Source organism: Spermophilus citellus (genome assembly GCF_964194105.1).
Source record: "Spermophilus citellus genome assembly, chromosome: 3".
In the NCBI taxonomy this organism is placed as follows: domain Eukaryota; kingdom Metazoa; phylum Chordata; class Mammalia; order Rodentia; family Sciuridae; genus Spermophilus; species Spermophilus citellus.
This window is the reverse complement of record NC_138184.1, coordinates 125,988,103-126,015,083: the sequence shown is the minus strand read 5'-3', so window position 1 is coordinate 126,015,083 and position 26,981 is coordinate 125,988,103. Positions and strand designations below refer to the sequence as shown.

At 45.0% G+C, this 26,981-nt stretch overlaps 1 protein-coding gene across 8 annotated transcripts in view; it reads right to left on the bottom strand.

The window, feature by feature from the left end:
* Positions 1-26,981, bottom strand: part of TNS3 (tensin 3) — a 275,924-nt gene that overhangs the window by 41,916 nt on the left and 207,027 nt on the right. For all 8 annotated transcript variants that reach the window (XM_081287962.1, XM_081287963.1, XM_081287957.1 and 5 more), the window contains 3 exons: positions 20,363-20,532; positions 19,203-19,317; positions 19,036-19,119 (listed from right to left, as the gene is read on the bottom strand). In XM_081287962.1, coding sequence (XP_081144088.1) covers positions 19,036-19,119; positions 19,203-19,317; positions 20,363-20,532 — 369 coding nt within the window. The remainder of the gene's footprint in view (positions 1-19,035; positions 19,120-19,202; positions 19,318-20,362; positions 20,533-26,981) is intronic.

Here is a 26,981-nt window from a genome sequence, read left to right as displayed (position 1 = left end):
ATGCCAGGCAAGAGCGTTACTGCTTGAGCCTCATCCCCAGCCCCAAGAATTGTATTTTAAAAGTGGGGAGGGATTGAAATAAGATTTCCATACTGTAAGTGGTAAAATGTTGATACCAGTAGGCAATGATAAGTTATCTCTGTGCATTATAAGTAGCCTCTAAAAAAACTTCTAAGAAGCAATATACTCAAAATCATTATTTGCAAATCGATACAGAGTCCCCCACAAGTTTTCAGAAACCCACAGCAAGGCAAGAAAAGAGAAACAGGAGAGGAACTGAAAACAAACAGAAAAACATGTGTGTCCATATTTTCCACTAAATATTGTACTTGACATTTAAGTCCTTGACCCATCTGGAATAGATGTTTTGTGTGCAGTATAAAGAGAATCCATTTTACTTTTTTGAGAGAGAAACTTTACAGTTCTATTTATGGGGTGTTCCCGCTTTCCCCTGCTGATCATCACTGAGGTTTCTATCACATGCAGATCTGATCTATATTTTCATCTGTTTTATCAGTTGCTATAATCTGAATCCTAAGTGTCCCCCAAAAGTCCAGTGCTACAGGCTTTGCCCTCTGTGTGAAGCTATTGAGAGGTAGTGGAATATTTAAGGGGTAGGCCCTAGTGGGAGGTCTTGAGGTCATGGGGAACACATCTTTGAAGAGAATTGTGGAATTCCAGCTCCTTTTTCTTTGTCTCTATTGCTTTCCTGCCACAAAGTGAGCAGTTTCATTCTGTCACATGCTCCTGCTATGATGTGCGGCCTTGCACAGGACCAAAAGCAATGGAGTCGTCAGTTATGAACTGGAACCCCCAAAACTGTGAGCCAAAGAAACCTTTGGTAAGTTTTCTATCTCAGGTATTATAGTGATGGAAAGGTGACCTAACACATTGGTCAGTCAATTCATCTATTTTGCACCAGGCCATACTCCCTGAATTCTCTAGCTTCTGGCATCTGGCAACTGTATCTTGGCTACTCAGGACCTTCACTATATAAATTTTGAATAAATTTGTCAAGTTCCACTCACATCCACGTAGCTATTGATGTTTTTTATTGAATTAAATGTGTAGATAAAATTGAGAATGTCAGTATCTTAAAGACAGTCTTTCATTCCCCAACATGGCCTTTCTTTTCATAACTTTTTACATGTGTCTCATGAATAAGCTCTGAAATTTTTCTCTGCTAAGAAGAAGAAGAAGAAGAAGAAAAAAACAATGCTTAAATAATCTGTGAGTAACTTCATTGCTTTAGTTTTCCTTTAACTGACACTAGGGTATTTCTGACTTATTTGCTTCAGCCTAAGGGTAGCATTAGTTACACTCTGAGACCCCGATAATGAGAAAGAGTTGATCAGGCAGCAGAACTGATGAGGCCCCTGGGAAAACAGTACATCTTCTTCTAACAGTCTACTCGGAGGAAGTGGTCAGCAAGCTGAGTGACTTTGATCTGCTCCCACCAAGTGACACACAGGAGCAGATCCATGACCCACATTTCCCACGACCAGATTTAGTCTTTGGTGGAGATCCTTCTTTCTCTTACTCTCTCACTGCACCTGGTCACCTAAAGAAGTTGATGACCCTGGTCCTCAGGTCAGCTAGGCACTCATTCCTCTCTCCCACTCCAAATTTATAAAATCCCGTTTTAAGTTTAGTTTACCTAAGATGGAGCAGGTATCCACCTTTTCCATCCAGCTAGCTGCCCACTACACCTGAGGCTAATCAAGAATCAAATACTTACCCTACAAACATCATCATTCAAAGCCACAAGTCATGCTGCTCCTTAGGGCAAACTGGAGGCTGAATTGGTTTCCTAAGTTATATCCTGGCAAAATAACAGTGGGCCATGGAACAGGAAGACAGAAAGGGTGTGGTCTGTGATGGGGACCTTTGGGTCCCTCAGTTCTCACTTTAAATAACCTTGAAATCACAAGTCAATCTTGGGGCGGGGGTTCTGATGCAAAGCAAGTGGGTGTGATGGATGTTCTCATCTGACCATAGGACAAAGATCTGGCCCCAACTTGCCATCTGACAGCTGTATGACCATCTTCCACAGGACTCTCCCTCCGAACTCACCACCCCCTGTCATGATTCCAACTCAGCTGGGCAGCTTTATGCCTTTGGACGTTTATTATTATTATTATTATTATTATTATTATTATTATTATTTTAAATACTGGGGGGGAGAAATTAAGGGGCATGATAATAAAGAGACCAAGATGTCCTTACTGTGTCAATTGCTGACCTAGAAACAAGAGCAATCATTGATCCCAAATTCCACTGGGAATTTTACCGTTTAGGGCAAAGCTGTAGTGGCTACCAGTGAAGCCAGAATTAGACAGGCAGTCAGCATAGATAGGTAAATAGAGTCAGGTAGGATCAAGGAGGGCAATTTTGATTGAGTCAGGGAAGTTGGAGACAGTCCACCTGAAAGATTGAAATGTTAATTCCTTCAGAGCCCTTCCTCCACCCTTATCAAGAACCTGCCCCAGCTCCAACCTGTTGCTAAGGTAACCTGTCCCAGGAATTGTTCCTCCCTACAGGGAGCTATAAAGTTGTTAAGTAATGTGTCCTGGGCTGCACCATCCTGCCCTTCCCCCTTCAGACCACCTGTTTCCCACCTTTTGGCCATCCCACCCAGCATTTCTTAGGCCCAGTCACGTACACAGGAAAAAGAAAGATAAGGGGAAGAGGGCAGGAGAACAAAGGAAGAAGCCTAGGACTTATAAAAAGGGCAGAACACCTCACTTCTTGGGATACCAGCTATGTATATGTATGGCCCCTTCTCCCTCCTGGGAGAAGTCTGTTACCCCTTTTTAAATAAGCCCTGCTTTATATGCTTGCCTTGGCGTGCTTCTCTAATGTTCAAACTTCAGCATTTGAGGGAGCAGAACTTATCACCAGTAACCAACAGTGTCACCGGCACAGAGGCACAGATCCGAATGCTGCCAGCTTTCAAATAACACATTTCTCAGAATGACCGAGAAATCCTGGATATATCACACATGTCAATGTTTCTAAGGGTTGCCTTTTGCTGAGTGCAGCTTAGCCATCTGCAGTCTTTATCTCATTTAACCCTCCTAAATACATTTCACATGCAAATTATTGATCCTATCTCATGGATGAGGAAACAGATTCTGAAAGGTGAGGTTAAGAAAGCTGATCAAAGGAAGCCAACAAGACAACCCTGCCTCCCATCAGCAAGGTCTCAAATTCAGCAGCCTTAATTTAATAAAATCACTCCTCCCCTACTTATCGCCACCCCCAGCATAGGTTACCTCTTTTCCTGGAAATGCAATATGATACTTAGAGAGGACAAGGAACCTGTTGCACAGGATTGCCCTGAGTATGTGTGATTTACAGCCCTGTCACTGTGGCTCCCACTTAAATGCCCCAACACAACACAGAAGAGGGCTTGCAGGATCCTCACCCGCCACCCTAGACACAGGCAGCTGAACAGAGAGCATAGACTTTCTGTCAACACAGATGCACCAAGATTCTTTCCATCTCACCTGGAGACTCAGAGAAGTATTTCCATCCTAACCAGACACGTTTTAATATACTGACATACTATGGAATTCATGGAAAATTACAACTGTACATAAACTGCATTAAAAGGGCAGGAAGCCTTTGAAAAGACATACATCCTCTTCCATTTGATTTCAGGAGTTTCTCACCCCTGGAAGGGACAACACAAAGACTTCCAGCCAGGAAGAAGGGGGTGGACCCTGACCCGCCCGGGCTTGTCTCAGACCTACTGCTGAGTTTTTCTCACAGGGCAGAGTTCTGGGTTTTTCTCTCTCTTAATTTTCCCCATCCTGCTGGCTGAAATATACACACAGGCTGAAATACACACGCAGCGCTGTGTCAGCCCACAGGACCAGCTGAATCCACAAACCAGCCATGCAAGAAGACAGAACAGATGCCCAGGAGGCTACACAGGTCCCACCCACCCTGTCCCTGCCACTCAGAGAGCCTGGAGACTTCTGGACCTCAGTCCCTGGAGGGAAGAGAGCAGTGAAGAAAACAGAAGACCTTCAGGCAGGAGGTTCTGTTAACAACATCTGAACTGGTTCCTTCAATGAATGCACGTTTTGTTTCAAAGGCACAGACTTGTTTAGAAATATTGGTTTTGATTGCGCCAACCATAGTAAGGACAACAGTAAATCTCATTTTAAACCCCAGCATCTGTTCCTAATGCTTGCTTTCAGCCTGTAGCAGAAACAACTGCTTCTCTGAAGAAGCTGTGCTCCAATCTCTGATCTTCCAGGAGCCGGCCTCCTGGGTCTCTGAGGGTGCCTGCCAGGGGCAGCCCCAATCGAATCCCTCAGGCGCTGGGGGGTGGACAGTGACAGCCCTGGAATGAGGCAGGCTCACTTATCTGCTTCCGCAGAAGAATGTTCCTTGCTGGGAAGCAGTCCCGCTCCGGAAAAGCTGCACATCTGTAAACCAGGCTTTTGTTCACTGCAGTGAATCTCAGCAAAGACAAAAGCACCCTTTCCCCTAGAAGGAAAAACCCTCCCGGCTGAAGGGCTAGGGCATTTTGTCCCAAAGCCCTGAGGACTTGAGAGCTGTCATCAAGTGTTTAGGGGACGACAGGACCAGATAGTTCTCTTCCCAAGCCCTACACAGGCTTCCTGACCTCTTGCTTTCTGCATCATACCTTATCCTCCTCCCCACCCCTCCCCCATACCCCAGGTCAGGTTTCAGCAACTGGAGGTGGCCAGAGGTGCAGGAGCACTGGAGAGGACGGAGGAGCAGGGGCTGAACAGGAATTAGCCACCCAAAAGTTCCACTGTCGGGCTTACCTGGGCACCTGGGGGCCAGGTCAGTCCATGGAAGGGCCTGAAGACATGGGCTTTATTGCAGGCACTCTGTAGAATCTGTCCCCAGCGGCCCTATGTGGTGAGTGTCTTCCACAGTCCCAGCCCCAGCGGCGTCCCCCACCCACCCAGGCAGGGCGCTGTGTTCCGGCCTGTCCCGGGGGAGTCCGGGAGGGAGGCGGGGCAGCCACCTCCAAAGAGGCCCATTCAGAGGGCGGCGGGAGAGCTGGTCCGAGGAAAGAATCCCGGGATTGTTGGGCTGCCGCGGGCTGTTGCGGGCGGCCTGCCCAGTCAGTGCCTCCAGACGTGGCCCCGCCTCGCTCCACGGCTGCAGTTTGCTTCCTTTCCACTTCTTTTCCCTCTCTTTCCTCCTCCCCTCTTTAAGCTAGTGCTTCATGGCTGGCTCAGACCCCGCTGTCATCCAAGGGACAAGCAACAGAACTCACTAGGCACACCCTAATACCTGCCCCTCCTGGGTCAGAGGGCATGGAGGCCTTGGAGTCTCAGGCAGAAAGGACCACGCTGATCCCACTCCCCTGGATGGGGTGATCTGCCCCTCACCAGGCCCTTCACTTCATCCCTGCCCAAGAAAGCCCAGTGGACTTTCCAACTGTACATCCCACCCGTCACTGCCTGCTCAGGCTTTCCTCCTGGCCACAGTGGGTTCCTGTAACAGATCTCACCCCAGTCCCCTTCACCTGGCTGGTAGCCTATCCCACCCATAGGTTGTTGGCAATATCCATATCCTATAACCCTTTCTTCTTCCTCTGCTCATATGCTTTCCTCTATCTGAAAGGATAAGCCAATTGATGATCCCTAAACCAATTGATGACCTCCTATACATTCTGCAAACCCCATTACAAATGATCCTGTAACAGTGGTCCAGTTCACTTTTAGAATATAGCTCTAAGCTTTATTTTTTTAAAGGGATCTGTTTTCCTTTTCCTCTTCTCCCTCTCCCCCTCCCTAAACTGGGGGCGGGGAACAAGATTACCTTGAGTTATCAGTGCTCCACTGCAAGGATTTATCTGCCAGAGGATGTGGGACAAATTAACTAGTGAATCCTAACACACCATTAGGGGGCCCTGGGAACCCCTGTCAGCTCACACCTGGAATGTAGCCTTTGAATAGCTTTAAGGCCTCAGGGACTGTAGTCCCCTGTGCTTCTCCTTCGCTAGCAAAGCAATGGAACTTCTTTTTCCTTTTTCTCAAAACCTTGTCCTCATTATTGAATTGGCATCAAGGACAAGGACTGAGTTTTTGGTTAAGATCCCACATTTTTACAGAGTTTGGGACACTTTCTGTCAGTCAAGTGGAAGCCGGTGCTCTATTCCATGAGGCCTGAAATTTGACTGTAACATAGACCACCTAGCCCAACACAGGGGCCCTTGGAAACATGGCAGGTTATACAGAGTTGGACCATTAGGCCAGCATAGAGTGGCTTCTTGTATTTTATGGGTCTGGCAAAGTCCCACTCACTCTTCCAATGCTAGAACAGATATTAGTTCTGCTAGAAGGCTTTCCCTAGGAGAGAAGGTCCTGTGTCCCTCCTGGGATGCCTCCTTTCCTGCACACTGGTAGGCGCTGCCCTCAGACTATCGTCCTGGAGTTTCACACACAAGCAAACACACATTCACACACACAGCATGCTTCCAGAGTAGCCTGCAGAATGGGCCCAGCTTGTGTAGGCACACTCACCAACCTGGTGGATGTGAACTGGTAAACGTCTCTCACTAGAAGATATGGCTCACCCAGGACTTTTGGGCACATGTCCTAGAGTATGGGCAGGACCCTCCTCCCATAGGTCTGAGTAGGCACTTCCTCCAAGTTGTTTACGTATCAGAAAGGCAGCCACTCCTGCAAAGGAGGCTGTTGGAAATGCCTGACCACAGAAGGAGCAGGATCAGTGGAGGCAGAAGAACCAGCCTTTTCCGTGGCCCCTCTTAGCACAAAGGAAGGTGGCTCGGGGGAAAAGGTCATGGTGTTCCAGGTCCAGGAAGAGTGGCTGTAATGGGGATGGCACTCCCAAGGGCAGGTCCTGTTCCTTCTGTGGATGCCACAAGCTGGATGGATCCTATCCAACCCACTGGGATGGGTAGAAAAGGAGGCTGGGCACATTGTGTCTGCCCGTGCCAAAGTGATGATCTGGACAATTCCAAGGAGACTTCGACAGACATTTAAAAACTTCCTGGGGATCTGCTGAACACTCTCCACCACCTCCCCTTGCCTTCTTTCTCTCCTTGGCTATAGCACCAGGGACTAGGGTTATTTCAAGGTTCATTTCCAGGAGGCGGCAATTCTGTTGGTGACAGACACTGGGGATGGGGTGCGGGTAACCCAGAAACTCTGCTACCAACTTCAAGAGATCTATATGCTTCAAACCTCTGCTTTGCACCAGCCAGAACACTCATGGAAAGGTAGCAAAATCCTGAGATCCAGCACAAATCAGCCTCCCAGGGAAAGATAGCAGTCCCACAATTGGCAAGTGCAGCTGCACCCTTACAAACAAGGGTGCCAGTATAAGGCCACCCAACCATCCGGGTCCCTTCTTTCACAAGCTTCAGGCTCAGGCCTCTTGCAGGGCTGATGAACTCAGCTCCCTAGAATGGAAAGGTCATCTTCCTCATTCCATTCAGTCTTTAGAAAAATTAACTCATTAGCCCATTGCAGTGGCACATGGCTCAGGAGGATGAGATAGGAGGCTTGCAAGTTCACAGCAACTCAGCAAGACTCTTCCTCAAAATAAAATATAAAACTGGCTGGGGATACAGCTCAGTCGTTAAGCACCTCTGGGTTCAATTCATAGTATCCTGCCCTCAACAAAAAAGAAAGGAAAATATAACTAATTTTTTATCCAGGACATTCTCTGTGCTAGATGCTGGGATGCAATCATGATTCTGCATAGAAATGTTTTTCCAAACAAAGAAATTCTCATTTGCATTTGCCTGCCTTTGGATTTTTGCAAACTTACTCATTTTTCCCTTTCTTACATATGCATATATGTAAAAGTGCATGGTTCATCAGAAGTGTTCATAAAGTGACAATGCCTAACTCTAGGTATAATTATAAGCACATGTATACGTGACCATCCATGTGCTACATAACATGCTATATATGTATGTACTTGACTCCTCCAAATCCTCAGGTTCCACACCAAACAACTATGGATAAAAAATATTTTTTAATTGCATCTGTGATGAACTTACAGAGACTTTTTATCTAATCATTATTCCTAAGCAATATAGTATGAATATTTACATAATACTTACATTGTATTAGATATTAGAAGACTAGGGATGACTTAAAAAATATGGTAGGGACCTGGCGCTCTCATAATCACAGGGACTCAGGAGGCAAAGGAAAGAAGATCAAAAGTTTGAAGCCAGCCTGGGCAACTTAGCAAGACATTGTCTCAAAATAAAAAATAAAAAAATAAAAAAACAGGGCTGGGGATGTAGCCAGTGGTAGAGCATCCTTGGGATCAATCCCTAGAACAAATTGAAAAAAAAAAAGAAAAAAGATATGGGAGGGTATATATAGGTTCTAAGCAGATGCCATAGCATTTTATAGAAGGAACCAGAGTATCCACAGATGTTGATCCACAGGGGGTCCTGGGAACCAATCCCCATAAATACAGAAGGACAACTGCAAACTAAAAGATGACAGGAGTTAAAAAGAATGCTTCTTTACCTAATTGGTATGGTCAGGCCAATGTGTCCCTCTTTTGAGGAGGAATCCTAATCTGGGGACACTAGGTATTTCTATTAATACCTGGAGGGCTCTAACCCAGTAGGTCCTGCCCAGTAACAAATAGTGAGGGACAAACTAAAATGTTAGAATCTGCGGATCTCTCAACAACTCCAGCCATACACCCCTTCTTCACGTCTCACCATCCCCACTCCTCCAAGTGTGTCCGGTCCAGTGGGGCGTTTTGAGAGGATGATGGCAACAGGTTTCAGAGAAAACTCCAGGGCATTTTACTGGCAGCTGGCCAACAATGTCACAGGGGACAGAATTGGAAGAGGTGCATGAGAGAGCAGGGCCTGGGGACGGGGTCATGAGACATGCAAGCGGCACACAAACAGGTCCTATGCCCGGGCCAGCTTCACACCCACTTGTATCCAAGCCACCCCTGTGTTATCCTATCTGGAGCACTGCCCTGTACAGCTCAGAGCTGAGGGGAGATAGGCACAGGCCCCAGATTTAGCTGGGTGTACAATGGATTCTGAGTTCTACACTGGCCACAGGCTATCTCAGAAGGGGCATGCCCTATGTATGATGTGCCCCAGACTCAGGATATAAACCCACTCATCCAGTCCAGGGACAGAACATGATGTTGATACACAATGGGGCTCTGGAAATGCTTCAACAAAGAAACACATTTTGAATTAAAAAACAAATTCCCAAGACATATTTCTGGTGCACCATCATACTGAGGCTGAAATTTTCTCACTTCTGAGAGTGTTCCCCCAATACCATGCATAGTACACACATTCTTATTTTGCTTAAGTTTAAAAGATGTTTGAAGAAGATATGCAACTAATGCAAGATCACAGACACAGAGCCATCTGTAGCCCAGGAGCATTTGGTAGGGCTGGGAAATATGATAAGTGCAAAACTTCGGTTGGCAGTATATCATAATAACTTTTATAGGCTGATGTTCAAGAATAGTCCACTGGAATTGGGTAATGAAGTGAGATGAGAAATAAAATTAGAAAAACAAAGATTCCTAAGCCAAAAGCAAGCAAATAAATACACAATTGGCATGGTCAAAAAGTCTTGCATCTCATGTGGGGATCTTCCAAACTGGACTGCTCTATGATGGGTGTTAAGCAAAGGATGCCAACTCCTTGGGTTTTTCTGAACATGTTTTCTTTTCAACAGACTCCTAAAGGCACATTCACAGGCTGGCACTTTACTCTGACTCCATGAACCCGTCCCTGATGTTTGCTTTTAAATATATTTAGAAGCAGTCTGCTTTTCTTTTTTCATGTTCTTCATCTGGGCTGGGGAGTGGTGCAACATTTGCTAATTCACATGCCTGTTACTTGAGGGTCACCACTCAACAGGACGCATGCTTTAGCACCAAAGGGAAAGCAGACTCTATCACAGGCATGTAAACAGACACTGCATTCCTCTGCCTATTTACAAATTGTATATGTAAATAATCATGTGCATTCAAAGCAATCAAGGGTCTCCATAAAAAATACATGGGGTCCACGTTCAGTACATGCTTTATCCCCATTATAAACATTCTCATTAAAAGTTCATAAAAATTCAAAAGAAAAGAGAGCCGGGAACAGGAAGAAAAGGGAAAGATTAGTGGAAGCATCCTGTCATCTGCCAATCTTTAAAAGATGATAACCCTTTTTTAAACAAAGTAAAGAACTGCCTGGAAATACTCTATCTTCCTCTATCTTTTCTCCTTCCATTTCACTCACTGTGTCTCTGTCTCTATCCCTGTCTCTCAAGATATTCTTGGATCCTCCTTTTCTTCCTCTTTCTGGCAAACATTGTCCATTTTTTGCCCTTTGAAACCTACTGAAATCCAAGGAGTTGAAACAGCACTAACGGAAACCATGTCCCCTCTCTTGAGCCAGTTCTGAAATCCTTCCATGTTCTCTGTCAACCCAAGAACATGCAAACGGACTGACGCACCTCCTACAAGCCCTCTCAAAGCCTCTGATCCACAGTTGAGAAGAGACAACATGATTAGAAACCAGGTCCCAAAATGACCCAACTCTACTCTCCAGAACAATGGGACACAAAATAAAATTAACAAAACATAAAAGGTACTATCTTGACGTAGGCAAACATTAACTGTTAATCACTTTTGCGGAAGGCAAAAGTCCTCAAAAGCATTTAAAATAGCACTTGTAAAACGGTTATGTGACAAGAATGTTCCAGAATTATACAGGAGTAACGGTGTACAACATTATGAGTGTACTAAATGCCAATTAATTGTTCACTTTAAAGTGGCTAATTTTATCTCATCTTAAAAACAAAACAAAACTGCAACAACAACAAAAAACCCACAAACTATTTTTGGAATAGTTTGGAAGCTGAGATATATCAAAAACTAACATGTCTTTCATGAAATATTTTATTATGGTTTTGTTTCTTTTCATTTATTTGAAAATATAATAGCTAAGTATCAGATAAGAAACAATAATAATTTACATCTTAAAGTTCAAAATCTCCTCAATTTTACCTATGCAAAGACAGATTAAATGAGTCCTTTACTCAAATTCTTACAAATGTTTTCATTTTCAAGAAAAATATTTGCTTTGGGGGCTCTCATCTGCAACTTCAAGGAATTTAGGGATATTGTCCCCCAGCACACGTTTCTGGAGTACACTGGCTGGGCTGATAATGTTTCAAAAGATAGGTACACTGAAAGCTCATGCTGGAGGGTCCCAGGTGGAAGACCTGGTAGATCCCTGCCCTTGAGAAGCCCAAAGTGTCCCTCACAGGACCCTGGATATACAGCCCCAGATACCTTCCCACTGCCACCCCCAGTACCTGTCCCCCAAATTTTTAAATCACAACACACTCCCAGAAGAATTAAGTCCCATCTGAATTCCCATTGAAATATTAATTGCGTGAGTCAGTACTTAAATACCCATCACGTTCCTGGAGTGGGTGCAGTCATTTAAAGATGAGCACTTGAGGTAGAGCCAGTGTATAAGGGCCCTGTGCCTGGAAAGAGCAGGTTTCCCTGGCTCTCACCCACTGAGGGAGGGGGTTCGAGAGTGCTTCTCTGTCACCAACTCATGTTCTCTTCTATGGTCTGAATGTGCCCCTCAAAGTTTGTGTGTTGGAAATAATCCTGATACAATAGTGTTGAGGAGTAGGTCCTTTAAGATGTGTTTAGGCCATGGGGCTCTGACCTCATGAATGGATGAGCACTGTTTTCTCAGGAGTGAGTTCCTGATAAAAGGTAGAACTCAACATCTTCCATCTCCCCTCTCTTTTTCTCTGTCTCTCTCTCCCTCCCTCCATTTGATGCCTTCTGTCATATCATGATCCAATGAGAAGTTCCTCACCAGAAGTGGCTCCTCCATCTAGGACTTCCCAGATTCTAAGAACTGCAAGCCAAATAAATTTCTGTTTATTATAATTACCCAGTCTGTAATATTATTATAGCAGCAGAACATAGACTTAAACATACACTGTGCTACTGTCTACACGATGACCATCACTGGTTTTCCACAGCTTATGACATCACCTTTCCTTTCGCTGCTTATGTTATTATGATTTTATACAAAATGTTTCCTGAACGTCCATCAGGTCTGAACAGGTACCTGGGCTGCATGTTCTGGTCAGCTCTCCACAGGAACCAGGTTTAGTAGGAATTGCTTACTCTTTTGTACAGAAAATGATACCAAAGCTCAGAGAGGGCCCAAGACCTGACTGAAATCATTCTGTTAAGAAGTATCAGAGCCAAGATGTGCGTGTATCTGGAATTTGACCAGGAAGAGATGACCATCAGGACAGGAATCACCAGACACCATCTTGTCTGCACTTCCCTGGCTTCCCTGTCTGCTGGGGGGCAGTGTGGCGTGTTGTGATGACAATGCCTAGAGATGGGACTCAAATTCTGATGAAGACAATCTGTCAAAGTGCAATGGTCATTTAGATCTTCACCACCAGTTATAACCTAACAGAAAAAAAAAATGGTGGTACAATTAATTTCTACTCTTCTGGGTAATAGAGAAGCTTGAGGCAAGGAGAAAGTTAATTTGCAGCACTTGCCAAATACTGTGGTGAAAATACACCCGCACTGGCAGACCTCAAGCCGCTCAGGAGATGTCGACTGGCTCACAAAGTCCCTAGCATTCTAAAATTGGCTCTCTGCCCAGCAGGTGCTGGCAGGCCCTGGCTTGGGCACTCTTCCCCCTTACTTACTGTTTTTCCTATTATTCAATAAAGGCTTCTTTAATTCACCTAGCTATTAATAAATCTAGAGGATGCTTCGGTTGCTTTCTGTTTGCTTACTAAGATGCAGGAGGGAATTTTATGTAGACAGCATTATGGTAACTGCATATGAACTAACAAGAAGTCAGAACATAATTCACACCATAACGATAATAGCAACCAAATCAACCACCGTGCCTAAATCCATTTCATTAAGGCAGTAGGTTGCACCAAATAAATATCCAACATTCAGACTTCCTCTCATCTATTATGAAACCACTTTGGTTTACCCTCTGTAACTTGACTGCCCATTCACACCACCATTCTGCCTCCTGGAGGCTTGGTGCTGACCTCACATTTATGGCCATCCCACTACTGCCTTCTGGGGCCTGCAAAAAAGCACTGGTCTGGCCAAACTTCCTCAGGTTTGGGTCCCACCACCACTCCCCTGCAGGTCCCTCCCTGATCACCAGCATGTCCTATGCTGTACCTGCCATAATGTTGCACCAGCATGTCCTGGTCTCCGCACCTGCTACCTCACCATCCCAAACACTCTCTCCCCCTGCCTTGAATTCCTAGTTAACCCTACTCATCCTTTAAGTATCTCTGACCTCCTAACAAACAGACAGTGAAGATCCACTGACCTAGTCTTCCAGTTTCCTCCCTGGAGCCTGGGCCCTGTGCAGGGATCCTGGGATCCCTCTGCGGCTGCTCTACTGGCTACACTTCCATAGGGCAGGGCTCCTCCGGGCTCCTGCTGGCCCAGCAGAGCACCAGGGAATGAGAGTGCTCAGTATACAGGTGTGGGCAACAGTGAGGTGTATCTAACACCAAGGATTTTTTTTTTCACATTTTAACTTTTTAATTATAGAAAATTCCAAACAAAACAGAAGTAGGCAAAATGGCCCAGCCTCCTGGTGGCCTTGACCCAGCTCCCACTATTGGCAGCTCACTGCCAGTTCTGTCAACGACACTCACCCGACATGTTTTAATTAAACTTTTTTTAAATTTTGAAATCACTGTGGATTCACGGGCAGCTGTAAGCCGTTACACAGGGATACTCTGTACTCCCCCCACCCCCCAAAAAACACTAGCAACCTGTAAAATTACACTTGGATGATAATGTTGAGTTAGTGGAGTCACAGAATGTTCCAGCACCACAAGGATACCTCCTGCTACCCTTTCAGTTACTCCCATTTTCCCTCCTCCCCTGCCCTGCTTAACCCTTACTAAAAAAATTAATCTGTTCTCCATTTCTATAATTTTGGCTATGGGAAAAAAATGCAATACAACTGAGATCATTCACTGCATCAGCTTTTGGTATAGGCTCTTCTCAATCAGCCTCATTCTCTGGAGAGCCATCCAGGTAGATGTGTGTATCAGTAATTCCTTTTGCCTGCTGAGCAGTATTCCACAGTAGTGATGTACTACCATCTGTTTAATCACTCACTTATTGAAGAACATCTAGATTGTTTCCCCACTTGGGCTATCTAAATAAAGCTACTATAAATATTTGTGAACAGGTTTTTAAAAAACATTATTTCAGTTGTAAATGGACACAATCCCTTTATTTTATTTTTATGTGGTGCTGAGGATCGAACCCAGTGACCTCTAAATGCAAGGCAAGCACTCTACCACTGAGCCACAACTCCAAACTTCCTCAAGTGAACAGGCTTTTATGTGAACATAAATCTATTTCTCTGGGATAAATGTCCAGGAATGCAATCACTTGGGGCATATGGTAGGTGCCTATTTAGTTTTTGTTTTTTATTAAGAAACTGCCCAACTGTTCTCCAAATTGATTGCAAGTTTTAGCATTCCCACCAGCAGTATCTGAAGGATTGTTTCTCTACATCCTCATGAGCAATTGCTGTTGTCACTATTTTTATTTTCACTGTTTAGATAGGCGTGTAGAGAGGACTCATTGTGGCTTTAACTTCCATTCCTCACCTGGTATGGTTGTGATGATACATGCCTATAATCCCAGCTGATCAGGAGGCTGAGGCAGGAAGATGGAAAGTTTAAGGCCAGCCTCAACAATTTAGTGAGGACCTAAGCAACTCAGCAAGACCCTGTCTCGAAACATAAAAAGGGCTGGTGATGTGGCTCAGTGATTAAGCACCCCTGGGTTCAATCCCCAGTGCAAAAAAAGAAAAAAAATTGTATTTCTCTAATAGATAAAGACATGGAGCATCTTTTCATGTGCTCAATTGCCGCCTATGCATCTTCTTTGGTGATGTGTCTCTTTATGTCTCTTGTCCACTTGTTTACTTTTTTTCCTTTTGAGTGGTGAGAACACTTTATGTATTTTAGATGATATTCCTTTCTTAGATGATTTGAAAATATTTCCTCCCAGTCTATACTTTATCTTTTTATCCTCTTCAAAGCCTCTTACCATAGCACAAGTTTTCTATTCTGATGAAGTCTAGTTTATCAGTTCTTCTTTTTATGGCTCATGCTTTTGATGTCAAGTCACTCTCTCTCTCTCTTTTTAATCTAACCCTGGATCCCAAAGGTTTTCTCTTACTTTTTTCTAAAAATGTTATAGTTTTACTTTTTTTGGATTTAAGTCAAAGATCCTTTTCAAGTTAGTTTCAGCATAAACTGACATCCACTTGAGGTTCAATACCTCATCTGAGGGTGTTCAATTGCCCTGGCACCTTTGTCAGAAGGTCGCCTCTGCTCTAACAACTTGCCTTTGCTCCTCTGTCGAAATCAGGTGGGCATACTTGGTGTAGATCTACCCGTGGGTTCTCCATCCTGTTCCACTGATCTATGTGTCTGTGCCTTCACCAACACCAGTCTTGACCACAATAGCAATCTAAGCCTTCAAATTAGGAATGGTCCTCCCTTCCCGTTAATTCTTCAAAATTGTTTTGGCTACTCTAGTTCCTATCAATTTTTTCTTTCTCTCACTTATTTTCTCTATTGTTTCTCCTTTCAGTGTTATTCGTTTCTGCTTGCTTTGAATATCTCCTTCCTTGAGTTTGCTCTGCTTTTTCTAGGCATTGGAAATAAGAGTTTCAACTATTCATTTCAGACTCTTTTTTGCAATGTATATACGTACTACTATAAATTTTCCTCCCTGCACTGCTTTGGCTATATCCCATAAATTTTGATGTTTTACTTTTGTTTTTATTCAATTCAACATGTTTTTGTATATTCCCTTGAGACTTCCTTCCTCTTTGACCCATGGAATATTCATAAGGATATTACTTCATTTCTACATATTTTTTTAAAAATGTGTTTGAATTGCTCTAATCTATGCCCCATCTCAAAATATTTATTTTTTTCACAAATGTTAATCAAACCAATAACTTAAAATGTATATTTTAGGATTGAGTCAGGTAACTAATCAATATATATTTTCCCTTTTTATATTGGGTTGTGTCTGTAATATTTGCAGCACTTTTATCATTTTAAATATTCTCTTTCCTAATTTTGGATTTATAATTTTTGTTCATTTTTATAAAAATCAAAAATTATTAAAAAAAATATTAAAATGTTTAAAAAAAGATTTTCGTATTACTTCCTTTCCTGATTTCTGGTTTAATTCCATTATAGTTAAAGATATGCTCTGCATGGTTTTAATCCAGTCTATAGTCTACTCTGGGTGACTTACCCAACGTTCCTGGCTAGTCAACATTTTCCTCCTTACCTTTCACAGTTGTTGTTTTTTAATATTTATTTTATATGTTGGCTGGGATTTTCAGCTGTACTTAATAGAAAGAATAGGAAAAAGTAAGTCTAATTTGCCCTGCAGGAAGCACAGCCTCCCATCAATGATATTTTAAAACAAAATCACATGCTGCCTAATAACATTTCAGTTAATAGTGAACTGCAAATACAATGGTGACTCTAGGATTATATTGACTAGCAATGTCATAGCCATCTTGGTTTTTGTGGTACACTCTATGATGTTCACACAACAACTAAATTTCCTAAGACACATTCCTCAGAAGATTTCCTCACCATTAATTAAGACTGGAACTTCATTTATACGCACATCACTGTTTAGCTGTAAATGATACATGACCAGGCGTTACTATAGACATAGAGAGGATATTACATGAGGACCACACAGTGGTTAGAATGGTAGGGATTAGAACAGAGGAGGAGGTTCATAGCGTTCACCAAGTATTTGAGTCATAGTCATCCATGACTAAGATCTGCCATGTGCTCTTCCAGTCATGACATCTGTCAGTGGCTGACTCACTGGTCAAGCTGTCTGGTCTGGATTCAGGCTTTACCACTGCCTAGTTACATGGCTCAGACAATTTCCTCAACTCCTTTATGTCAGTTTCCTTATCTGTAAAATGAGGATAACATGAAGAGTAACCTTATACCATTTACAAATTAAAGCAAAGTATCTTATAAAAAACAGAGGGAAAGTCCTGTACTTAATCCTTTTCAGTGGAGTCCAATGACTCTGTTTGACTTTGCAGAGTAGGTGATATTCTCAGGCAAGCTCAGGGGCTCAAGGACCAAAACATCCATTAAGCCAAAGTTATGGGTCTCTGTACTTCTTGGGAACTAATATGAAGTCAACCTTTCCTGGAAACTTTTGAGTAAAACATTCAGAAGATTCATTACTCTTATGGTGTCTGGTTCTATATTTAAAAAGCAAAGCCCACTTCTTCCCAGTGAATATTTGCATAGATGCATGGGCTGCGCTGAAATCCACCACATGGTGTGCAGGGCTCCATCCTGCTCACACGAGGAGAAACGCTGCCCATCTTTAGGTAGAAACAATCAAGTTGGCATATATCTGTCAGCTCTGAGGCACTTTCCTGTTTCCTAAGCCTTTCTTGAGTTTAGTGGAGACTCAAAATTCTCTTAATGCTCAAAGAATGATTCCAGAAGATCATGAGCTGCTAGTGAACTTGAAAGCTTTTTCTAATGTCTTCTTTCCTCAAGTTCATGACTCACTTTCCACTGCTAGTCATCTGTGCATTTTGAATGAATCTGGTCTTGGTGCTGCAGGAAATAATTCAGGCCAGAGAGCTGTGGGTTCTAGTTCAAATTCACTATATAAGTTCAATTTAGGGATCAAGTGTGGTTGACTCAATGAGAAGGAAGGGACTATGTGGGGTAGAAGAGAATGCTCCTCTCTTGACATCTACCTAAATTATAAACATAAAAAAGGATACATGTGTGGCCTTACATGTGTGAGTCCAATACACTCAAATGCATATTTAAACAGCCACCCCCACTCATCTGAGTGTAATGCACATATAATGAAGCAGAAATGAAGCAATGCTGTGAACACTTTTTCTTACATTAAATTTCAGTCATGCCTGCTGAGATAGTTTAATTGCTATATACTGTGGATGACAGAAGCATTGCCCTTTCATTAAATTAAACAGACACTTGGTTTCTTCTGGACAAAGAGGGAAAGGAGAACCAGCTATCATTGCTGCAGCTGCTCCTGGGTATGGGGCTAGAATTAAATATAATTTAATTGTCCTCATTACCAAACAATATGTCCAATAACCATAAAAAAGGCCCCTTGCTTACCCTCACCAGGGTAGAAAAGCAGCTTCATAAACAATCTAAAGTCACAGAGAGAGAGGCAACTTTAAATGTTCATGAAACTCTAGGTAACATCCTCTCTCTTCCTGCCCAACTTTGCCCCATCCTGGGCTCCCAAAGCACCTGGTTAACATCCGCCTAAGAGGAGCGCTGAGTAGGCACCCTTAAGGCCTGTCCCACAGATGGTACCTCCATGGGCCAGCTGTGCAGATGAACACAACATAGAATATTGAAGGTCAACCAGGGAGACCCTGGAGAAAGGACCAAAAGCAGCCATGAAAGGTGTGCATAGACAGGAAGCAGGGGCAACAGCACCTAGAGATTTCCATGCAGGAGAATGCAGGCAGAGACCTTCCTCTTTGCTAGGACCAAATTTCTCCAGAAAGGAGGACGGGCATTCTGGCTTCTTCTTTCCAAATCCATGCTGGCCAGTAAAGCTAGCACCCATTAAGATTAAAGCACCCATGCTAAACTGCCAATAGAGCCACCTGACCATGCTTCAGTACAGGATGGGAGTGTTGAACAGGAGCACTCCTGCAGGATGCCAGGAAGCAATCTGATGTTGTATTGTTGCCATACCCAAGAGCGCATTTATAACCACAGCCCAAGACCTTCCCTGGTAAGACCCATTGTCATGCACGCTTTTTAGATTTGACCTCAATGGCAATAGCTCTACCTAAGAGTTGTCTTTCGAGAAATGGCACTCGTGAACATGGTACCCATAGCTGCCTCATTCTCCAACACCCAAAGCAGGGAGAATTCTTACCCCGTCCTCCTTTGTGCAGACTGGCCGGGCTGCTCGTCTGAGGCTCAGGTGGGCTGAATGGAGGGTAGCGTGGAGGTGTTTTCACTGGAAAAGAGAGCACAGCAGGGGCATGTCACTCTCTTCCTTGTGGTGGCAAGTTGTACACAGCTAATGTGCTTCTTTCTTACCATATGGTGTTTCTGGAGACACGGGGAATGCTGGGGTCGAACATACGGACTCCTTGGTATTTAAAATCCTACCGTCGATCATGTCGAGGTCTGGGGGATATGCAGTGATCATCGTCTGAAATTGGCATGGGAAGGAGAATATAAGAATGGGGAGTCAGGGCAAAGTCCTCTGCACACAGCTGAAGCCCTCCAGGATGGTTGGTGGATCCAAATCCTCATCTGAGAGAGGGGACAAGAGAAGGAAACCAGCATCCCCCCTGCAGCCATAGAAATGGGGAAAAGCATTCATGTTTAATAGAACAGTCAAGTATCTTATGGTCCATCGTATTAATACAGTATTATACAGCATATTGAAGAAGTTGATAGAGTCTGCAATAGCAAGGGGAAATGTGCATTGTGGTGCTGACTGAAAGTTAATCCTTTTAACTAGGGTACATCCATAGATAAGTAAAACTACACAACAAGCTAAACACACAGCACAGAAAAATGACTGGGAAGAAATATTCCAAATATCAAAATAGGTTTTGTTTGTGAATTAAGACTAAAAATGACCTTTTCTTCCTGAATATTCTGTAGGTTTCAACTTTTTCCAATTTGAGAAGAAATAAAGAGGGTTATCATTTGGGTTGGCTGACCTGAGCTACTCTGATTCTGATCAGAAGCCTTAACTATACTTTCCAGAAGGGACAGGAGATGCTCCTGTTGGTGGAGCCTCTTGGAGACACAATCCCAAAGTTTCTAGATGGAACATTTGGGGCCCTGTGTGGTGGCCCAGAAGTCTGCTGTGCTGTCCACCTATGGAGTCCAGCCAAGGCCATGACTGTCCTATCTCCAGCTCTCTCAACCCACCTACGGGCTTCATACCTGCGGCCACTCTACACATCAGAATGCAGAGGCTCAGGTGACCTGTGTGAGGCAGCCTGCACGTAGTCATCTCTGGGTGTATAAGGATCCCCACCCAGGCTGTCTGACCACACACCTGTGCACCCAATCAAACCACCTGCCTTGAAGCTGAAGAATGGTGACTGTGAGATAGGAGAGAAGTGGGTACAAGAGGTTTATGTAGCTGAGTTCAGGGGCTAAGCATAGCTGTTGTCCTGAGCCCTAGGACAGAAAGTCAGTAGGAAGAAACTGAGTTGGGGAGGGGGCCCAGCACACACCTCTTTGATATCTGCTGGAGAGGGAAACGGCTCATGGCTTGAGGCTGAGTCCATGCCGGCCTTTCCCCATCCACACTTGGAGAAGGACAGTTGGCTTCCAGCATCATTATCATACTGTCCAAGGCTCAGTTTCCGGAGTCTTCCGCCCAGGGGATCATCACTGGAGGGGCCTGTAAGGAGAGAGCAAGTGGGCTATAGGGGACTTCTGTCATATTGAAGCACAGAGACCATTGATTAAAACTTGATTTTAAAATTTGCATTGCTGTTTAGCAGTGCTAGGGGCAGACACCAGGGCTGATGCAGACAGATTGAAAACTCAGGGGCACCCTAAGACTCTCAGGGTGAACCAGGCAGCAGCCCCTGAAGCACACAGCTCACAGAAGCCAGTATACTCTTTCCAGAAGAGCTTGTGAGGGGGTAAACACTAGGGCTAACCCTGCAGTGCCAGGACAGACACAGCTGAGCTCTGAGGGAGCCTGCCAGATGTCTCCCTGGTGCCCCAGACCAAGAGCTCTGATGACCACACATCTGTGGTGACTCCAGGCAGAGGGTGGCCCTACCATGGTCGTTTGCATCATCACAATGAGAAATTCTGGAGGGGAGTATACCCTAATCATAGCACCAACAATAAATGTTCTAATGCTTTCTAAATGTTCACACCAGAAATACTACAGACATTTACTCCACAGATGCCCATGGTCCTTGCTCTTGATTAAATCTGATTCTGCTTATGCTGGGGTGGGGGAATAGGATGGGGCTCCAATTTGTTGCTTTAAAAAAAAATCTCTTCCTGGGGATTCTTATAATTGGGCAGCTGGGGAAATCTTATGCAAGCTGTGAAGATGATAATGTTTCACGTTATGATAGTCTCAAAATTCACACCCAAAGAAGATTCCCCCAGAGTTCAGATTTGAGCTAAGAATACAAAGTGCATTTTTAAGTTAGCTGTAGGACCCTCCCCGCCTTTCTTATGGGTAAAAGGAGCACAGTGCATGCTCTTTTTTCCTCCCTCAAACTGCATGAGGATGAAAGAAAGTAAAATGCTGTACCTGTAAATCCTATTCCCATGACAGTCCCTGGATTGGGAGCATGGTAGCCCTGGTTCTCATTCTCTGGGCCTCCACAGGACACAAAATTACAGGCCAGGAAGGATAGTACACTTGACCCAGTGAGGGCTATGGATTTGACCCTCAACATGCATCTGTGGCAGTTCAAAGAGGACTATGGGGAAAGGCCGGCATAAGGGAAGGCTGGCCCCAGGACCTGACATGGCACTCAGTTCAGTCACAGGAGGGTACCCCTAAAGCAATCAAGGGATTGATGGTAGCCATGGGCATTAGTGATAGAAAGGAAGTCCTAGGGCCACAGACAAGTGACTGATCCTGATCCTCTCCCAGGGAAAGGAAGCCATGTCACTGACCCAAAGCTTCTATGCAGATGACACAGAGTAGTGATGGGAAACAGTTCCATCCAACACAACCTACCTGCAGCCTGCACTGGGGACTCAGACACACTTTTCTGGCATCTACAGTCTACTCACAGCCTAGAAACTCAGAGTTCACAAGGCTTTGAGCCTCCCAGAGCAGCAATGCTTCTGTTCAACTTGCAAGATAAGCTCGCTATTCTATCACACACGGACAGCAATGTACATCACTGCATAAAGCTCATGGAAAGTTGTGCCAGGTGAGGCCAGTTGTTCCCTTTCACCTGGGGAAGGCAGCCTGGGAGCTTAATGGCCCTGACCTCCACCCTTCTGGCCTGGCATTTGAAGACAATTTGCCCTAGAAACCAAGGACCCATTTGGGCCAGTTCAAAACCAGCCAGCATGGCCTCTAGGTGCACTCCAAAGCCTCTCCTTTGTCAGGTACATCCAGGTGGAAACAGTGCTCAAGAAGGAATGTGCAGCTCTAAACCATGAACCTCAAGGTGGGAGGCTAGGACTTTTTTTTTTTTTTTTTTTTTTTTTTTTTTTTTTTTTTTTTTTTGGTAAAGAACTATCTTAAAGTTTCCTTTGACAATTTTGCTTCTGAGCAGCTGGGGACTTGGGTCTGTGCATCAGCCAAGATGGAACTGAAAGTGGCTTCTGTACTGGGCTATTCAACCTCCCTTAGACAAGTCTCTGAAACAAGCTTTCATGAGCTGACCCAGGAATGGCCCTGCTCAACACAGATTTGCAATCGCTTCTCTTATTTCCTCTCTCTAGGCACAGATTAAGATAACAAATAGAATTGTCTTCATTCAAAAATATCTCCAGGACAAAGTTCTTACTCTAAAACTCCACTTCCAGTGCCTATGCTAAAATGTGGGAGATGGACTCTGGTTAAAAACTGAGTTACACATTGCTTTCCTCAGATGGATCAATATTTCTCAATATCTTGCTGCTATGACATTCAAAAGGGGGAAGATAGTCCTGTGGGAAGGTGGCAATAGGACAACTCCATGTCTGCTGCCAGAAAGGGGTTTCACAAATGCAAAAAGAAGAAAGGGATTGGGCTGGGAATATAGCTCAGTTGGTAGAGTGCTTGCCTTGCATGCACAAGGCTCTGGGTTCGATCCCCAGCACCATGAGGAAACAAACAACAACAAAAAAAGTAAATAAAAGGAGGAAGAGATCAAGGACCCTCTAGAGCACCAGCACAGGGTCTGTGTGCAAGGACTGCAGTGAGCAGGTCTCCAGGCTGTAGGCACACAAGACCCTCAAGCCCCAGTCTCTGGGGTAACTCGTATCTCACCTTCCACCTGGACTGCAATCCCCTGAAATGGGGTGGTAGAAAGGCCAGGAAGAATGAGGCACTGTGAGACAGAGTTTATGATACAGTAACAAGGCCAGGGTGTAGCGGCCTCTGCCCCAGGGGTTCCAATGGAAAGAAACCCAAAGGGAAGGCGAGGTATATACAGTAGCACCTCATTCACACACTTCTATATGCAGACTCTCACACTCACTCTCTCACACACCTGCTCCATCTACTGACACTGACCTGGGCTATGTGGGCTGTGCATACTTGTGGTCCCTGACAGTTGAGGGTCAGGTTCTCAATTCTCAACATGAGGAGGAGAGGATCGCATATCCCCCACCCTGACTTCTGCAGACCTGAACTTCTGGTGCTACAAGTTCTTCCCAGCTGAGGGCTGCCGGTGTGCAAGGTTCCAGGTTCCCTACTAGACAAGAAGCTTAATTTTACAGGAGTGGGTTCCTGGCTAGATCCAGGGACTAGCAAGGCAGATGTGGCCCAAGGCTTCCTGTTTACACTGAAAGATGCCCTCACTCCTTAAGTCTCCTGGGCTGACTGTACCCTCACTAGGATCTGAGTGACCCCACAGCAGTGGGCATGGACTAGACCCTGGGTGTGTACAGGGGCCCACATGTGACATCAATAGAAGGGTGGGAGAGAGCCCTCCCACAGCAGGTGCACATGTCTAATTTCAGGGCACTGCTGATTGAACCTGAGCCAAGCTCTCTCTCACACAGCCACAGCATGGCCTTCCATTCCCAGGTAGGGCAGAGATAAGAGCAATCAGAGCATTACCACCTCATGCTCTGGTACCTAGGGGGCTCTGTGGAGGCCAGCTGCTGTAGAGAAACTTCTGGGGGCACTTCATTTGCTTCCTCTGGCACCCTGCCTAACAGGTTCACCTGTCCACAAAAGGTCTACATAAACAGCAAGTGTTTTATCTCTGGACTGTTGCCTCCTTTGAAGAGTTCTCAGTTTCATTTCTTCTTTCTTTCTTTCTTTCTTTTTTTTTTTTCTGTAATGGGAATTGAACTCAGGGACTCTTTACCACTGAACTACATCCCCCAATCCCCCAACTCCCCCTGCCTTGCCTTTTTATATATTTTTTTTAAGATAGGCTACGTTAAAAGTTGCCAAGGCAGGCCTTGAACTTGCAATCCTTCTAACTCAGCCTCCTGAGTTAGTGGGATCAAAGGTGTGGGACACCATGCCTGTATTCTCAGCTTCATTTTTGAGGACAGATAAAGGGGTAAACCACCTGTTCCAGGTAGGTGTAAACAAGGATTTAGTCATACTCAGCTCCAAAATTCATTTATGCTGAGATGCCCTGAGGCCTTGATGTGTTTGTTAAATTGTGAGTCTAGAGAGGGATGAGGAGGTGGGAGTTGAACTGGTGACCCTGTGTCCCAGCTTAAGAGCCTGGGCTGAGAGGTGCTTACTCCTCAGCTGTACCTAGAAGAGCCCACGGTGGTTGGCCAAACACACTCTTACTGCCCTACCCTCTCCTGCATAGTGGCTGTGTGTGTGTGCGTGTGTGTGTGTGTGTGTGTGTGTGTGTATGTGGTGCTGGGGATTGAACCCAGGGCCTCACGTGCATGCTAGGCAAGCACTCTACAAACTGAGCTATAACCCCAGCCCCCATAATGACTTCTTTATAGGTTTAAGTACTACTTTCTTTCTGATTATAAAATTAATGTACGTCATTGCAGACAATTTGGAAAATACATAAAAATACTTGGAAGCAGATCAAGCTCCCTGGAACCGCAGAGACTGGCGGAACCCTCTGAACAGTCCTGCATCTCCAGAAGACACACAACTTGTTCATTTCTTTTTCTACTCTGAGGCTCGGCTCATGAGTGTTCCCAGAGAAAGTAATTCAATCGTTTCAGTCTATAAATCACACCCTTCTCATTAACATGAAATCACTCACATGTGAAGTGGACAACATCTTCCTGTCCCCACCTCAGCCTCATTGTTACTACTACCCACTGCCCCTCTGCTCGCCTGCCCTCTTAAGGGCTGCCCTGAGTCTGGAGGGACCACCAGAGGCTACCCCACCACATCTTCTCTGGCCTTGAGCTCGTAGCAAGTAACTTTCCCTTCACTGCTAACTGTATATTACATGCTCCAAAAATGAGCTCAGGGCTTCTGATAGAACTGACTGTGACCTTGGAAGACTGGCCATTTGAGCAATGAGATACTTAATGAGTTGATGATAGAATAATTGAAAACTACTTGGGCTGGAGATGTGGCTCAAGCGGTAGCGCGCTCGCCTGGCATGCGTGTGGCCCGGGTTCGATCCTCAGCACCACATACCAACAAAGATGTTGTGTCCGCCGAGAACAAAAAATAAATATTAAAAATTCTCTCACTCTCTCTCCTCTCTCACTCTCTCTTTAAAAAAAAAAAAAAAAGAAAAAGAAAAAGAAAACTACTCTCTGAACTATGCCAGAACATCCATGCCATGAATGGTCACAACTAATTTCTCCTTTTTGGTTAAGAAATCAAATCTAGGGAAAGAAAAGGTTTAATAAGAGTAGGGAGTGCTGGATGCTCTATAGTGTGGCTGTCTAGGAACTGGGTAGACAAGGGGATGAACAGAGCTGAACCTGCTCAAGGGAGCCTCTGCAAGGTTTCCCCTCTCTGAAAGTTCCCCTTTGAAGAACAACCAAGAAAAATAGGGGCAAAACCCAAGTTCCGGCACAGAGACCTTTACAGGCCAAGGGCCTCCTCCAGAACCCTGGGCTGGCATACCTGCACCTGCCGGGCCCACCTGGCTCCCTTCCCCCTTGCCTGCCTGGGACCCAGGTGCTGTAGAGAACTGCACCTGCCTCCCCTGCTGGTTCCCTGCCAAGGAAAATGAAACCTAACCCTTCTCTGGTGGTTACAAAGGTCTTAAGTGCTTGCTATAGACACTAGAGGCCATTTTGGACCCCACTGAACACAGACCATGGTGATCAGTAACTTCATCCACAGGTGTTATTCCAGGGACTCTCCATGCTTCTGGGGTCCACAGGGAGGGAGGGGCAGGCAGCAGCTCTGTGCGTACAGAAAGGTTCATCCTCCCTTGTCTCACTTGCATGCTCTATTACCAGCTATGGCTGCATAATTGAATGCCACGCAGCTCCCTGGCCAGTCCCTCCCTGAGCATTCAGCAGTCCTCACACAGGACTCCTTTCCTCCAGACACCAGACACTACACACTTAGGATCCACCTGAACACAAGTTATTCAACAGGACACATGTCTCCAGGAGTGCCCCTTCATTGCCACTCCCAAAGACAAGCACATTTCCTCATGTGAGTGGTTTCATTGTAATTTATGGGTGGGGCCGGTGTCAAGGCAGAGCATGGCCCAGCCAGGAGCCATGCAGGTGTCACTGCAGACCCTGCCAAGCCATGAGCTGAGACTATGATGGGGCACAGAAAGACCAGGAGCCTTGGAGATAAGGCAACGCTGTGACTTAGGTCACGTGTGGGGGAAAAGCAGTATAGACAGTGCAGGAGCAAGACAAAGACAGCTTTGCCCCAGACCTGACCAAACTATGGGGCACCTCAACCAAGGCCACCATGACAGTTTTCCCAATAAGGAGATAAAGCCTCAGGTTCCCTGTCTGGGAACATTGGCAGGCCTGGTAGGAAGGAGCTGCATCACCTACAGAGCCCTAGAGTTGGAGATTCAGGTCAGGATGGTCGGGTACTATGCTAATCACTTATAAGCAGGACTGAATTCAGCCTAACCTGGGGGCCTGCACCGTCACTGATTTCTCACTAATCGTGATAAATGTGGAAAACATGGGAGGGGGCATTCTCAGATCTTAGCTAGAAAATTACATTTTAAGAAGAAACACCCCACAAAGCTCCTGACAATTCTGCAACTAAATGCAGTG